A 16186-nucleotide genomic window follows, 5' to 3' on the forward strand; every position below is an offset into this window, starting at 1 on the left:
TTTTTCACTTTAAAACATAAAGAAAAGTCTGGAGTTAACATAGATTATAGGGTTATTATTATGATTCTTTTGTTGTCTATTGTCATTTAAGATCATATGTGGCCGCTGAACTATTATGAGTTTGACCCCTGGTCTAGATTGTGGTCAATCAGAAAAAAACCTTTAATATGCACAGACAGGATTCAGTTTACCTGATTCAATACAAGTGCGCCCTCTGCGGGTCGTACGTGGGTGCAGCCGTTGTTTTTCACATCGTTGCCTTTTCTGATTGGTTAACAATCCCTCGCTGTGTCTGCTGATTGGCTCATTCCGTGTTGATGAAGCCGAACCATTTGAGCTGCTGAGGCTGTGACATCGACTATTTCCTGGTTCCTGCTCTCTGCTGTACCTGGCTTCGGTTTGACAGGTAAGTAAACAACACATAAAGGACCTGATGCGTGTGAAATATTACGACATCTCAGCTTTGACACCGTATTGTAACAGCGAGCTGTTAGTGTGGATAGCGGCTTTAGCTTAGCCTGTAACAGTTGTTCAGAGGCTAATATTAGCTCATTAGCTAAACTGTCATCAGCTGTGACAGGCGTCGTTGAAATGTGCAGCTAATAATATAGATAACAAAAATAGCTTTCATGGGTAAAGCGGCATTATCTGCTAGTTTATTATTTTATTGTAAGTGCACACGTTTTAAGGTTAGCTGTGTGTATACATGAGTTAACTTGGATGACCTCTGAGGTTTTAAAACACAGTGACCCTTCTTGTTAAATTCGTGGCTGAAAGTTTTGCTTGTTACACTAGTTGACTCTTAGGAAAAATGAGATTTATTCACCAATGAAAGTCTTGGAAACCTAAAAATATGGTAATAATTGTTCTTTAGTGTACCCAGAAACAGGTGAAAGGAAAAACAAGTCAAACATGTAGAAATAGTTTGTACCACTGTCAAAAGTTATGGCTGACTGTATTTACTGTTGTATTAATGTTTAAGATGCAATCTAAGATGATGATGACGTTTAAGGTTGAGCTCGTTTTAACTATTTAATGCACTGTTAACTAGATTAATGGCTTCAACTCAGAATCTAAAAGGTATTTTTGACTCCTCAAGCCCCATATTTACAAAATTAAGATGTGCATTACCATAAAATCTTGATTTTTCTCAATGTCTAGGGCAGGGGTCACCAACTGTGGTCCTCAAGATCTATTCTCCTGCATGTTTTAGATGTTTCCTTCTTCCAGCACACGTGATGGTCGTTATCAGGCTTCTGCAGAGCTTGATGATAGGATTATCATTTGGATCAGGTGTGTTGGAAGAGGGATACATCTAAAACATGTAGGATAGTAGATCTGGTGGACCAGGGTTGGTGACCCCTGGTCTAGGGAGTGTCCTATCTGTTTTTTCCATAGAAGCCCCTTCCACACACTCACAAAAACAATTGAATCAACTGTACACAAACACTTCAATGCATTTCGACTTTAAGCCTTCATCAGGAAGTCAAACACTTCCCAATGACTGTTTGACTTCCTGATGAAGGTTTGAAGCCGAAATGCGTTGGAGTTTTTTTTTAAAATTTTTTTTTTTAAGGTCTAAACATGACCATGTTGTCAAAATAAAGGCCTTTTAATGCTTAAAGAGAGTGCCTTGGAGTTTTCTTCCTGTTTGTTATCTACTTTATGAATCCCTTTTCCAAAGAGCACCTCAAACAACTTTTTTTGAGTCCTAGAAATATTCCTTCCAATGTTTTTTTTTTGTACACAAACACTTGACTGAATCAGTTTTCAGCTGTCTGAATACTGTCGTAAAGTCAGTTTGTTTTTATGTCATTTTCATCTTTTTAAATCTTTTACATCATTTTAGTCTTTTACATTGTATGTTGTTTTCATCTTGTTACATATTTCTGTAATTTTTTTTGTTTGTTTGATCATTTTACATTTACATAATTTGGGCTCTCCACTGTATTTTACACTTCCTTGGCAACGTCAATATTTATTTACTCCTCCAGAAGACACTCTTCTATTTTATTTTAGAAAACTAATTATCATATTATATTACTGTTCACCACTTGGTGATCTAGTAAAAACATATCCACAACAAATTTTAAGACCCAAGTGTAACAAAAAAGTCTGCTTTTTCATGATCTCCGAAATACAGGGTTGAGTTATCCTTGTGCCATTGCATTTTCCAGCAAATGTAAGACTTTATTTAGCTTAAAAAGTAAAATGTAAACTGAGCCCATCAACATATTAGGTGATATGGGGTTTTCTCTGGTCAAGGAAGGGAATAAAAATCTGTAATCTGGAGAGGAACCAAGCCTGGAAAATGGAAACAGTCAAATAATGTTCAAGTAGCCTACCTCAAAATTCAGAGGACATGACTGTTACCAAATCTTTACTTTTCAGAGTTTACTTGGATTTAACTTTTATCATTTCTTTTTAAAACCTCTTGACACCACTCAGAAATACCTTTTTTTAAAGGCACATCTAGATTCAGTTGCCTCTTTTATATAAAACAAAATGTATCTATCGGCTTCTCAAAAAAGTTTTTTAACAGCTTTGTGGAATTGCCATCCAAAAAGACCGCAGTTCAAGTGAAAAAATCTGCTTTTGGCAAAGTGTGGCTTTTATTTACCCTCAGCCAATGTGTGAACAGTAAGAAATATGTCTTTAAAATGATCAAGGAAGCACAAGCTGTTACTAACTGGAAATCTGTTGTGCTTATGAATTGAGAGGTGTCATATTTCCTTCCCTAGTTGTCAGAACCTGATGATTGTAAGCTCGCTCACCCGTCGAGGATTAACACACTCACACCTCCATGCTCACCTGAGGAAACCACGGAGCAGCCAAGACATGGCCAGGCCCAGTTCAGGTACTCTTTCTTCCTTACTACAACAAAGTAAGACCCACATTTATAGTGAAATAGATTTACATTAATATTAAATGTAAGTTGTGGATGCAAACATTTTTTTTGTGATATTCATAAAGCCTGTTTGTGATTTTGCTCCTTATTGAGGAAAATGATGTGTATGTGAAGTGTGTAAAGGTGGGAAGTGAGTGAAATCCATACTTCTTAAGATGAACAACATGGAGCAACTAAATACAGAAAAGGTTTTTGAATGTGTCGTATATAGTCTCTGGATTGTAGATTCGGTGATAGTTCACAGGTTTTGTCATTCATTACATTTGTAATAGAAATGTGATGCTTGAAACATTTCCACTTTAAAATACAAACAATGAGGCCTGTGTTATGTGCAGCACTTGGATTATATTACATTTTCCCAACAATGTCCAAATTCAAAGAAATCAATAATTTTATTTACCATAATACAGAACTTCATCTAAAACCTATTTTCTCACCTCCTATTTCCCACGATCTTAGGGTCTTTCATGATAACATTAAACTATAGTTTTTATTGTTGTTTTGATTGAGAGACGCCAAATGGCATACCTTGCATTTAAGTAAATTCAGAGCAGAATAGATCTTTTCTTTAGTGGGATAATACTGAATATTAAAACAATATAGTGAGTATTATATATTAAAATTATATACTTGTTTGGTGAATTAAGGCTTTGTCCCCCTATTTACCTCTATGTCACCTCAAAAACACTCATATCATCTTCCTAATTATAATAATTTTCATACACATTGTGATTTTGTGTTTCTCGTCACAGATCTGGCAGCATTCAGGGAGATTTTCTCCAAGTCCAAGAACATAGCCATCCTCACCGGAGCAGGAGTGAGCGCTGAGAGTGGAGTCCCCACCTTCAGAGGAGCAGGAGGCTACTGGAGAAAATGGCAAGCACAGGTAGGGATCCACCTTTTTAGCTTTTCAAACTATTTCAATATATAGAGGATATGAGGGCCATCTGTCCAAAAACTATTTTCACTGCGTTTCTCCACAATCTCATTCTTTCAGTCACCACCCACAGCTCATAACTATAGGTGGAACTAGGAATGTAGATCGACTAATAAATTGAGAGCTAGACTTTTTCTTCACCACAACATACCAATACAGATGTTGCATCAATTCCCTAGTCAGTCTCAACCTTAAACTCCTCATGTTGGGGAAGCAACTCATCCCTAAGCTGGAGGGAGCACTCCATCCTTTTCCAGCTGAGAACCATGGCCTCAGATGTAGAGTTACTGAGTTACTGATCTTCATCCCAGCTGTGAATGGCCGCACTAGTTTGATGAAGTAAACAAGAACTCATCATCTGCAAAAAAAACAGAGATGCCACCAAAAAGAAATCCCTCCATTCAGTGGCTGCTCCTAGAAATTCTGTCCATAAAAGGTTATAAACAGAAAAGGTGAAAAATGGCAGCCCCTACTAGTGGCAACATGAACAAAACTCTGGCTCCGTTCATAAAAGGACCAGATACTGTTCTTAATGGATAGTCTATTAACTTCTTGTATGGGTTAAATACAAGGTTTTTCAGGTGGAAAGAAAAGTGTTGGTGTATTTTCAGTATTTGAACACAAATAAATCCTCATCCTTCATTGTCAGCTGGATTTTTTTTTTTTTTATTTCTTATATTATGTATTCTGTATTTCAGTTTTGGGGAAATCTGGTAAACATTCATACTGTCTTTCAAGTACAATTGTGTATATAATTCATTTAGCAGACAGGAGTAGTTTTACCTGCTTGACTAGTGTCGGCTACTTCCTGTAGCTTTCGTCAGAAGCGTCACTTGATGTTGCCGTGACCTGTCTTGTAGGCTGCTCAGAAGGATTTGCCAGACAGCAGGGAGGGTGTGCGCCCCCTTCTGTCTGATACCTTCTTCAGGACCGCATCCCAGGTGTGCGATAAGGTGTATGCGCTGTTGTCCCTGTTCATTGTCCTTGGTGCACGTTTCTCGATGGCCTCTTTGTTTTGGGGAAAGCCAGACATTAAACATTTCATAAAATTTTCAGTTTGCCATGACAACAAACATCATACTGAACCAGTATCTTCATTCAACCTAAATTAACATATTGAATTAACATTACTGATGCAAAACAAGTTGGATTCATCACAGTGACGCTATTGCCTTTGACACAACCTTAAAGTCATAATGACAAATGTCAGTTCAGCAACTTTGGAATAAATTAAAACCAGTTTGAGGTTTCACAGTGGACTAGACCAGCAGAATCAGAAACTCAACATCATATTGGAGTTCCTTTGTAGTTGTAGTTCCTTTTGTAATGACACCAAATAGACCTTCAGTCTGACTAAGGATCACTACACAACAAATAAGAAGTGATCAACATGCAGAGAAGAAATCAGAATATGTTATTACCTCCGCCAAGGAGGTTATGTTTTTGCCAGGGTTTGTTTGTCTGTCTGTCTGTCTGTCCGTTAGTGTGCAACATAACTCAAAAAGTTATGGACAGATTTTGATGAAATTTTCAGGGTTTGTTGGAAATGGGATAAGGAAGAAATGATTAAATTTTGGTGGTGATCGGGGGTGGGGGGGCCCACGGGGGGGGGGCACAGACCAGAAAATTTCATCAAAATCTGTCCATAACTTTTTGAGTTATGTTGCACACTAACGGACAGACAGACAAACAAACCCTGGCAAAAACATAACCTCCTTGGCGTGGGGGGGTGGGGGGGCACTGATCACCCTTGGCGGAGGTCTGCGCTCTCCGAGTGCTTCTAGTTATTTATGTGGCTCCATTTTTTTTTTTCCATCTGCACTTGTCAAAATTCTGTCTGTTTGTTTTTTTATTTTCAGGACCTGGCGACCCCAGAGGCCTTTGCTAGAAATCCGTCCCGGGTCTGGGAGTTTTATCACTATCGTCGTGAAGTCATGCTCACAAAAAATCCCAACCCAGCACATCTGGCGATTGCAGAGTGCGAGGAACGACTGAGCAAACAGGGCCGTCAAGTGACTGTCATCACACAGAACATCGACGAGCTCCACCGCCGAGCAGGATCGAAAAATATTCTGGAAATTCATGGTAATTACAAAGTATAATCTGTAACTAACATTACTGAATGTGTAGGTTTTTAAGTAGTAATAGAGGAAAGAATTGGCAGCAATGAGGATGCTTATAGTGGTCGATGGCTAATATTAGGCCTGTCAACCAGAATTGCTGACTTGAGGGAAAATAATCATCCTCATGTCGCTCTTTAAAGGCTTATTTGTGATTAGATTCTTATGTTCATGGTCTGAGATTAAAACAAAATTATTATTGTGGGTACATCTAAACAACATGTGGATGATTTTCTTTTTTTATGTGCACCAAATATTTTCATGCAGTTGACAGATGAACTGAAGATCTAAAAGTGGATTAAACTAAGAAATCAAACTAAAAGGTCTAGTGAAATTGAATGACTTAATTTTTTTGAAAAGTTATTATTTTCCTTAAAGTCAGTTGGTAAGTATTAATATCATTAACCTTCAAGTTCTACTACTCGAAGTAACATGTTCAAAAATGACTCCGTCAAAATCAGTCATGAAAACAGTCACAATGTGAATCTTTTCCCGTATCTTCTTTTAGTTTCATCTCAGTCTGTTCCTGTTGAGGCTGCACCAAATTATCTTCATTAAGTCATCAGTTGACTTATTTTACATGTTTGTAGGCTGTAAAAAGCCTGACAATTTTTACTTGTGAAGGTTTTTCAGGATTAGTGATACAAAAGCTACAATAAATCCTACAACTTTGACATTTTTATTTGATAAACTAAAAGAAAAGATGTATATTTATATTGAATTCCTGTCCTCTCCTATTCCTGTAACTTTGTGATTTCAGGAAGCCTATTCAGAACACGGTGTATGAACTGCGGTCAAGAAGCCGCCAATTACAAAAGCCCGATCTGTGCCGCTCTGGAGGGCAAAGGGTAAGAAGTTCAACCCGTGTCGTTTGGTGAGCGGAACTGTTTACATCAACAGTATGAGCATAATGAGTAGAGATAGACATCGTATTCATTAAAGCACAAAATGCCACAGAAAGCAGCCGCTTGCAGGCTGTCAGGTGTCAGAAGCTAAATAACAACTGATATGACAAGGTGAAACAGAAAATCTGTGAGTAAAATTAAATGTCACTTTGTCATTTGTGTGACATTTCAAATGGATGCTTTTGACAGCTGAAAAACACCACACTAATAAAATATGTTAAAATTATAGGACACTCTGAGCTGAAATTCTAAACTGATCATGTCATTCATCTGTATTTAGCACTGTTATTGATAGATGTATTTAAAGGACTGAGGTGGAAACAATCAGCAGGGCTCTGAGGAATTTTACACTTTATTTTAAATCATAGCATTGTGCAAATTATCAGTTGGGGATGCAACAAGATATAGACAATATATAAAATCTGAAGAGGTAATTATAAAACTGAATCTTTAGACTTTCTATGCAGTTTGATACAACTTTACATATTTGGTGAAAGAAGTTAGTTGTGCTTGAGTCTGTTGTGATGATCCAAAACATGTCCTCATTTTGTCTGGGCTGATCAGAGTCATCCTCTACTTCAGAATTACCCCATCTTCTGTCACATTAACTCTCCTCCATGTTTGTTAGTGTTGTGTTTCCTGCTTTCATTGATGTGGAAGAACACATCATCCAAATATCACAGTAAAAAGTGCAGTTTGTGACAGAACAACATGAAGGATTGAGCATAATATGAAATAGTGGCCATTTTTCTGTTGTTCCAATTAATACAGTACTGTGCAGAAGTCTCAGATCATATTTAGTTGTGATGTTTTTGCAGGGTTTTTTACAAACAATTTTGTATCAACTTCCGTTTTTATTTAGATACAACCATGTACTGCAGAAATTATGTGCACGTTATGAAAAAATCGTAACTCACTAGCTTCTACAGGCAAACGTCGGTATTTAATGTGACCTCGGTTTCCTTTACAAAACGTAGTCAATTTAAGTTTCAAATATAACCTTTAAAACACGGGTGGCCAGCCCTGGTCCTGGAGAGCCACTATCCTGCATGTTTTAGATGTATCCCTCTACCAACACACCTGATTTAAATGACAGTGATAATCATCAAGCTCTGCAGAAGCCTGATAATGACCGTCAGGTGTGCTGGAAGAGGGGCACATCTAAAACATGCAGGATAGTGGCTCTCCAGGACCAGGGTTGGCCACCCCTGCTTTAAAACAACAGATGATTGGTGCAGCAAATCATACTGTAAAGGAAAGACACACTATTCTACAGTTAAAATGCAATTTAATTGGTTTGAAAAATTGGTTTGATTCGCATGCACACTTATCAAAGTCACCTACTGCACACTTATTTCAATTATTATTATTATAGCAATTTTTTGTCATTTTTAGTCAACAAATTTTTATATTTTTTACCTTTTTATTTTTCTGTTGTGTTTGATGAATATTGTCTTGTGCTGCTGTACCCCCTTGGGGATCAATATAGTATATGTTATCTTATATTAAAAATGAATCTGTTGGTGTGACCTAGTGTAATTTTTTAAAATGAATATCAGTGTTTGAAATTATGAACTCTTTTGGGTTGTAAATGAGTTTGTCTTAGAGCTCCATCTCTGCTCTGCTTATACCTAATCTCTACCAAACTGCCTACTTAGAGCTCCAGACCCAAACACAGATGATGCCCAGCTCCCTGTCCAGCAGCTGCCACGGTAACACTCTCTCCTGCTCTTGTGTTAATGCTCTGCTCTGCTTTGTTTCTGTGTTGTTTGACCTGTGTGCATCTGTGCGTGTTTCAGGTGTGAACAGACGGGTTGTCAGGGTCTCCTGAGACCAGCCGTGGTCTGGTTTGGAGAGACTCTGGACTCCGACATCCTCACCCAGGTAGAGACGGTGCTGGACAGCTGTGACCTGTGCCTCATTGTAAGTTTTTATTTACAACCAAAATGTATAAAATCTGTCACTTCAGCTGCTGAATTATGACACACCCACCTGTTTTATCACTGCACTCATTTAGTTTTATGACTTTAATCATGTTTGATTATTCTTACTATTTAAAAATCCATATCTGGAAAATGTGTTCATGCAGAGAACAAAAGAAGGGAAACTATAACTGGATGGTGAACATAATGGAGTATTTAATAGCCATGAAGCCACATTCTCCATCGTAGAGACATAAAGTAGCTCTAAAAGGGAAGTGAATTCTGTATCACCATATCGATTTTTTAAAATTAGATCATCAATCTTAAGAAACATAAAACACGCAGGACTACCTTGGATTATTAACCATCCATATTGGTTTATGTTATGGCCCTCAATTTTAATTATTCTTCAGTCAGTTTTCGGTGTTAAAGCCATTCAAAGGTGTGAATAAGACGTAGTAAAACATGAAACATACCCATTGTAGAGGTGACTGTATTCATCTCTACTTCCCTTAGAATTTAAAAGTGAACTCATTTAGGCCATGTCTGCATTGATATGAATATTTGTGCATTTTCCTCTGTGTTTTGGCCTCTTGTTCACATATAAATATCTTTTTAGATCATGGTTAGTGAGTAAACGATGATACCTCTGCTGGAAATTCCACGTTTACAATTGAACTTAATTGCACTTACTGTGTGTCCACATGTACATGTACATTGCGCATTTTCCTTTCGATTTTTCCGTAATATCCTTCTCCGTGCACCTGAGCTAAAGCTTAAGAAACACTTAACACTCATAACTGTACATGAATATATAATCAAATACTGTTGTTTTTGGTTTGCTGCCTGGAAAATAAGTTTATTGCACATGCTCAGAAGGTTCTTCTGTAGTATTTAACCATTGTTGGCAGAATCATAAAACAAAGGTCATATGAACAGATGTATTTTTTTGTGAGGTGGTGAATATTTTATGGAAATATCAAGATTAGTCTGAATCCATAGTTTGTATTTCCACTTTTCTCAATGTAATCTTAATCTACAGCCCACTGTGGAGAATGAGAGAAACTGAATTTGATTCTGTGTTCCTATTACCTGTACGTTTATTTTCCACAGGTTTGTGTTTTTGACTTTATTTGAATGAACCAGTTATTAATTTTCAGAACTAATTATTTGTCTGGGAGTTTAATGTTGATCCAAGCAGAGCTCCATCCAACAGTAACTAACATTGTCTTTGGTAAAAAAATGATGATGAATTTTGATTCTGTGAACCTGAAATAGCCTCTAAGACTTTGCAACTTATTTGTATTTATTGTTTGTGTCATTTCCTGTCTGACTTGAAATGTTTTCCAGTTTTAAAGGAAATGTTTTTGTCATGACAGGACCAGTCTGTTGTAATACAGTGACTTTATTTGAAAACACTCATTGGAAATAAATCCACAGATGATCAGTTGGATTTGAATGGGTTTTGTTATGACTAATGTTTATTAAATTATTCATGTCATTGCCCAGGTCGGTACTTCGTCTGTCGTGTATCCAGCAGCCATGTTTGCTCCTCAGGTGGCAGAAAGAGGAGTCCCTGTGGCCGAATTCAACATGGAACACACTCCAGCCACCATGCGCTTCAAGTATGTTCTGACTGAGTCACATGTGGAATATGTTCAATCATTTACATTAGTTCATGACACAGACATCAGTGTGCATTTGTGTTTCAGGTTCCACTTCCACGGCCCCTGTGGGACCACCTTACCCCCTGCACTGGCACGACACGAGGCAGAAGGACAGTGAACAACAGTCCTGACCATCAGCTGGACACAGACCTGACTGACTGTCGAACGCTGGACAACTGTATTGTTTCAAATACCTGAATGAATAATAACACCTATAACCAGCATACCCAGACTGGGACTGGATAATAAAGTGATCAATGAACCTAGAGGACAACTGTATAAGATGTCAAAAAGGAAATGCACAACAAACAGAAATTCACAGCTCTTTTTAGGTTGATAATTTTTTGCCTTTAATAGTTTAATATACCTCAGAAAAATAATACGTAGGTTTCTGTCAGCAAATTTTTGACCACAGATGCCAAATGAAGCCAGATTTATCACAACTACTAATCAGAAAAAAAGCTCTGATGGTATGGACAATGCACCAAAAACAAGTGATCAGTCAAATCTAAATGTGCTTTATGAAGGATGAAATATGAAGGAATATGTCATCTTCATTTTTTGTAAATATACATGTTGCCATGTGGCTGGATGAAGAGCAGTTTAATATGAGTAATGAGTCAAAAAAGTTCACGCGGTATGATCTAAAACGGCCAACTACTCCGGGTTGCGATTGGTCCAAAGACACTGAAGCTGCATCTGAAAAATCTACTTTCTGAGTCAAATTTATTTTCATTGGATGATCTAGTTTGAATTAATGGAAGCCTTCAAGTAAACTTTAGCCTTGAAGTAACCCTGTTCACCATATCTGCACTAAATAAGAACTCAAGTTGTTTCAATTAAAATCAAAAAAGTACATTAATGTAGCTGCTTTGGCACCAGTTTCTATGTAATTCACTGTGTTATATAAATGTTGGTGTTTATAAAACCAGATACTGAAGAAAAAAATAAAACTGACTTAACCTTAAATACCATCACAGTTTGGTTAAATTGGACACTTGTAGCGACTGTGAAATTGAATGTGTGACAGTAGGGGGCAGTGTTTAGCTGCTGCTCTGTGAATCACCCTGTGAAGGATCTGTGGGCTCTGCCTGGGATATGTGGTGTGTGACAGTTCAGCATTATCTGAATTTATAGCCTCTAATGAATACTGTGTGATGTCTTCCCGTAAACTGCAGTTAAACTTGGGAAACCCAGTGACTATGCATGTTTTCACAGACGCAAGAAGTGGTTTTACATGGATGTCATGGGAGTTGTGGGAGTTTTTATGTCTGCGTTGAGGTTCGATAAGATAATTTAAATAAAAACGAGTTAGGTGAGTTTTTCTGCACCTGTGTGAAAGAACCTTGTGTGAGTGCTATACTTTGAGACTTGTCGGTGGTACTTGGGTATTTTCATTTTCTGCTGTGTCAAGTATTACAAGTACATCTCACCACATTTATGATTACATCTAATGATTCATTTAATGATGAAATGTAAAACTTTCTTCTGCAGATGTAACAGAAAAATTAATATATGCAGATTTTAGACATAGTGGGACAAAAACATTTCAAGACATTTCTTATGCAGCTTAATAGTAAAAATAGTAAAAAAAAAAAAAAAAACTCTATAATAAAAGCTGTGCATTTCTGACATTAAAGTATGTTTTTACCAAAGTGTACCTAAAGTATGACAAGCAAACACAGTTACAGTGCAGGGAAGTGTTCCCTGTCAGCATTTTATGTTTAAGTTTTTTGGATTCATTTTACTGCTGCGTTCATGTACATGCTGTTTTTTATTCCGGTAAATATTTCAGACTAGCCTCATTTTAAGTGCATTATGTATTTTGGTGTCATTTACAGCAGTGCATCATATACAGTAGAGAGATTTCCAGAAACACACTTTTCAGCTAATCCAAGCTAGTTTTTAAAGACATTTATTTAGCTTAAGGAGGAGGAGAATTTTCAACACATTACGCAACATTTATAATAAACAGTAATACTTGGACATGACTGGATGGTTTGTGTAATCTGAAAAGAAACTTAAGTTGTCACACAGTTCTAGTGGAGTTAAATATCAGAAGTTGCAGCTCTGTAGTGACTCAAACTAAGGTTCAAACCATAATATTTGCAAGTATTACTTAATACGAACAGGTGTATTTAGTAAAATAACATCCTGAAATATCACGTCATGATTCCAAAATGGCAGATGATGATGGAAACACGACATTTACCTCTCCTCTACAAGAAACATAGAGCCACTGCAATATTATTTGATTTACTATAGTGTGGGAAATACTGTCACCACAGGATAAACAATATCACTTTTTTCATTTAGTTTTTACAGTTGAAAATGTACCTGCCCACTGCAGTGGAAATTAATGCAAATGGTTTTACATTCTGGTCATCAGGGCTGTGACATATTGTGATTGTTAATGTTGTGATATAATTATCTAATAATGTGTTTAAAGATCATAAGTTAAAGTTTCATTCTGTATGGTTAGTTGACTATTATGTCTATACAAATAGTAGTGTTACACAGAGAGAGAATGAGGAAAAAACCACTACATTATTATGTCATTATCATTTTTAAGCACTGCATTGAGTCGTACACCACGCTGCCAAATGTTCATATTAAAATTACTGTTTACAGTGCTAGTTATTTTTCTGGGAAAATCTAAAAACTCAAATTAAGATGCATCATTTCTACTGAGTTCAGTTACATTTGAATTTTACCATGTGACAGTAACAGCATATCTGTAGAGACCATTTTGTGTGACTGTTAACTTGCCAATGTTTCCTCAGACACAGTAACAGACTGGTTTGTGAAGCAAGAAAGTGAAATGAGAGACAACTGTGCACTATGTGGTGTGGAAATATGACCCAGGGTACATTAAATATGGATTCATAATGGCTGACATTGATGGTTAAAATATTTAATTTGGTTGTTACAGCTGACTCTAGGATAATTTACAGCTCATTTGTTTGGAATAGTAGCCTTAAACAATATAATGCATACAGGAATATAACTTCTAATGCAGCCAAAAGGAGGATTTTTACCGATAATACTAGTGCATTTATAAAAATACTTCTGCACTTCATGGATATTTATACAAGCCATCAGATTCCCATCTCAGTGTCCTTATCAGTGTTCTCTGCATTTGCACTCTCATCTGTGCATTTGCCATGTATGTGGCGTTTGAGGCTCCATGCATCCCCCCCACGTCCCCCCACCCTGGCTACGCCTCCATCACCTGCTCATTAGAGAGAGGATGATGGTCCGACGGTCCCCCATGACTCTGCTCCAAAAATAACAGAGCCAATTTCCCGCCTGTTAGGCGGCGATTTCACACCAATCTGAGTCGTACTGCCCAGCTCGGCCTGTCAGGGAGAGAGAGAGAGAAATAAAGTGGAAAAGAAAAGCAAAGCAAGGGAAGGCAGAATGCAGTTCAGAGTGTAATACGAGTCCTTTATCCCATAAACAGCCTGCCCTCATTCATCATGGTGGTGACTTCAACCAGAACATTGACTCTGTACTGTACTCAGTGTCACTCCTGTTGCCACCACATTTGTTTAATTTGATTAGCTGTAAATGTCTAAGAGCTTTTGCAGGGCTGTGTTGTACAGAGTTGGCCAGTGTTTAAAATTTTTTTTGTGTTGATACTGCATCCATCCATGTGACTGCTTCCATTGAGAGGAGTATTGAAGTATAAGAGCCAAAGACCTAGATACAGTACTGTGCAAAAATCTTCAGCCAACATTAGATGAGTTGGTTTAACCCATAAAGATCCAAACATCCACCATGTAACAAAAGCATCTACTGATCTAGATTATTTATACCTGTTGGATCCAGTGACATGCAGTGGGGTTCACGGCTGGGGAGGCACTGACTCTTTCAGAGCCAGATCTACAAATATATGGTGGCCTGAGAAACTGGAATAGAGAGAGTGAGCAAAAGGAATGGCCTGGGTATATGGGCTCTGCATCAAGTCAGCATAGGTAGACTGGCAGGAACTCAACAGGAAACCTTCAAAAAGAGCCATTTCAAACTAAAAATAAAAAAAGTTTATGGTCTTACCTTTATTTGTACATGAAATCCATGCGCCGATCCTGGTGAATTAAAGTGTATAAAAAAGAACGAAGAAGATTATAAGCGCATGAATCTGTGGACTCACATCTATCATGAGGCAGGGGTACTGTTTGCCTCCCCTAGTGACTTTTTCACTGCGGTTTTATGATTAATCTGCGAGCCTAAACACATTACAGAAATACATTCCATACGTTATGCAGATTATGGAAAGATAGAGCATATAATCAGAGTGTTTGAAAGCATTTTAACTGCGATATACAGAGGGACAGCGACACAATATTTTCATCGGGCACCAGCAGAGTTCATGAGGGGAGTAGACAGTTCTGCGGGAGGCACAGCACAGCGCTGCCTCACAACGCATCTCCTCCCTGTATTTGAATGGAGCATGCGGAAATTCTACTATTCTAATTGACAAAAAAAAAAAAAAAACAATATTGGAATCGAACGGAAAATGAGTTTATAGGACATACCAGCTGACACCTTTCAACATTTATTATATTTTATAGTCAAGTTTTTTTTCTTTTCAAGATTGACAAGGGAGGCTCTGCCTCCCCTGCCTCCTCTGACTGCACGTCACTGGTTGGATCCACTAATCCTATCAATACATGTTAATAATTAGCATAAAATTCAGTTTGTCATCTTTTCATGGTCATCAGATATGACCCATTTGGATGTTCAGAGGCTCGGTAATAAATGTGGAAACACCGTCATCTTCTACAACATTGATTCACCAGTAAAACCCACGGAGTTGAATCAATGACAGTGAATAGACACTAGGTTTATGTTCACTTAAGGATATATTTTACTGAAAAAGTCACTTTTTCTTCATTTTTTTTCTGTTTTGATACAATAACCTTTGAATATACTCTGAACTTTTATGAACATCTACATGATCAGTCAGTCAAAAATAGGAAAATAGATGATTTTCATTGGAAGAAATGCAAAATTCAGAGGATAAAATTATAATAAAAAGTGATAAATAATGAAATAGAGAATTGACATAGTCCTGCTGGGTCCTTGTGGGTTAAAGTCCTAATGACCACACATATGCATTTTTCAGTCTCTATTTTAGAATACAATCTGGATCTATGGTATTGCAGTATGTTTCATAGTCTCCGTGGATACCGTCATCTTCGATATCCATAGACCATCAATACACCCATGGATACCACTCTTCAAAAAGTTAATGGAAGAAGAACATAGCTTGACGTGGTTTAAATCACATGGACCTCAGTTTTACACAGATGGACTTAAAGGCTGGTGTCAACACTTGCAGAAGTGTATTGACCTTGATGGAGCATATGTTGAAGCTCCCTCCCCTCATATGCTGATGACATCCTCTTGGCCAAGCAGGACCGAGAGAGTCTTCAAGATCAAGTGCAACAATGGGACACGAGGCTGGCACAGAGTTGGCAGTGGTTAAACATCATAAAGACAGAATACATGGAATGTGGAATGCAGACGGATGGAACCATCAGAACTGGCAACCAGGACCTCAACAAAGTTTGCCAGCGTAAATATCTAGGTTCCCTGATGACGCTATCCCAGATGGCCGTGTCTGTGTAAATGCAGTCTGGATGAAATGGAGGCAGGTCACTGGAGTCTTCTGTGACTACAAGATACCCGTCTGCTTGAAGTTGAAGATCTACAAGTGTGTTG

At 37.6% G+C, this 16186-nt stretch overlaps 1 protein-coding gene across 1 annotated transcript; it reads left to right on the forward strand.

Moving 5' to 3' along the window:
* The first annotated feature begins 312 nt into the window (after positions 1–312).
* sirt5 (sirtuin 5) lies at positions 313–11778 on the forward strand. Its single transcript, XM_030132504.1, has 9 exons — positions 313–406; positions 2742–2857; positions 3661–3794; positions 5705–5930; positions 6726–6813; positions 8529–8582; positions 8670–8793; positions 10302–10417; positions 10505–11778. Exons 2-9 carry the CDS (start codon positions 2755–2757, stop codon positions 10575–10577), a joined length of 918 nt encoding a protein of 305 aa, XP_029988364.1. The 5' UTR covers positions 313–406; positions 2742–2754; the 3' UTR covers positions 10578–11778.
* Positions 11779–16186: the final 4408 nt, after the last annotated feature.

Source organism: Sphaeramia orbicularis, chromosome 4 (genome assembly GCF_902148855.1).
Source record: "Sphaeramia orbicularis chromosome 4, fSphaOr1.1, whole genome shotgun sequence".
In the NCBI taxonomy this organism is placed as follows: domain Eukaryota; kingdom Metazoa; phylum Chordata; class Actinopteri; order Kurtiformes; family Apogonidae; genus Sphaeramia; species Sphaeramia orbicularis.

Excerpts from the sequence above, each read along its gene's own strand:
- sirt5 (XM_030132504.1), top strand. The coding sequence starts at position 2,755 with ATGATTGTAAGCTCGCTCACCCGTCGAGGATTAACACACTCACACCTC. Across the intron at positions 6,814-8,528 it reads GCCGCTCTGGAGGGCAAAGG|AGCTCCAGACCCAAACACAG; the intron begins GTAAGAAGTTCA and ends CTGCCTACTTAG. Across the intron at positions 8,794-10,301 it reads GCTGTGACCTGTGCCTCATT|GTCGGTACTTCGTCTGTCGT; the intron begins GTAAGTTTTTAT and ends GTCATTGCCCAG.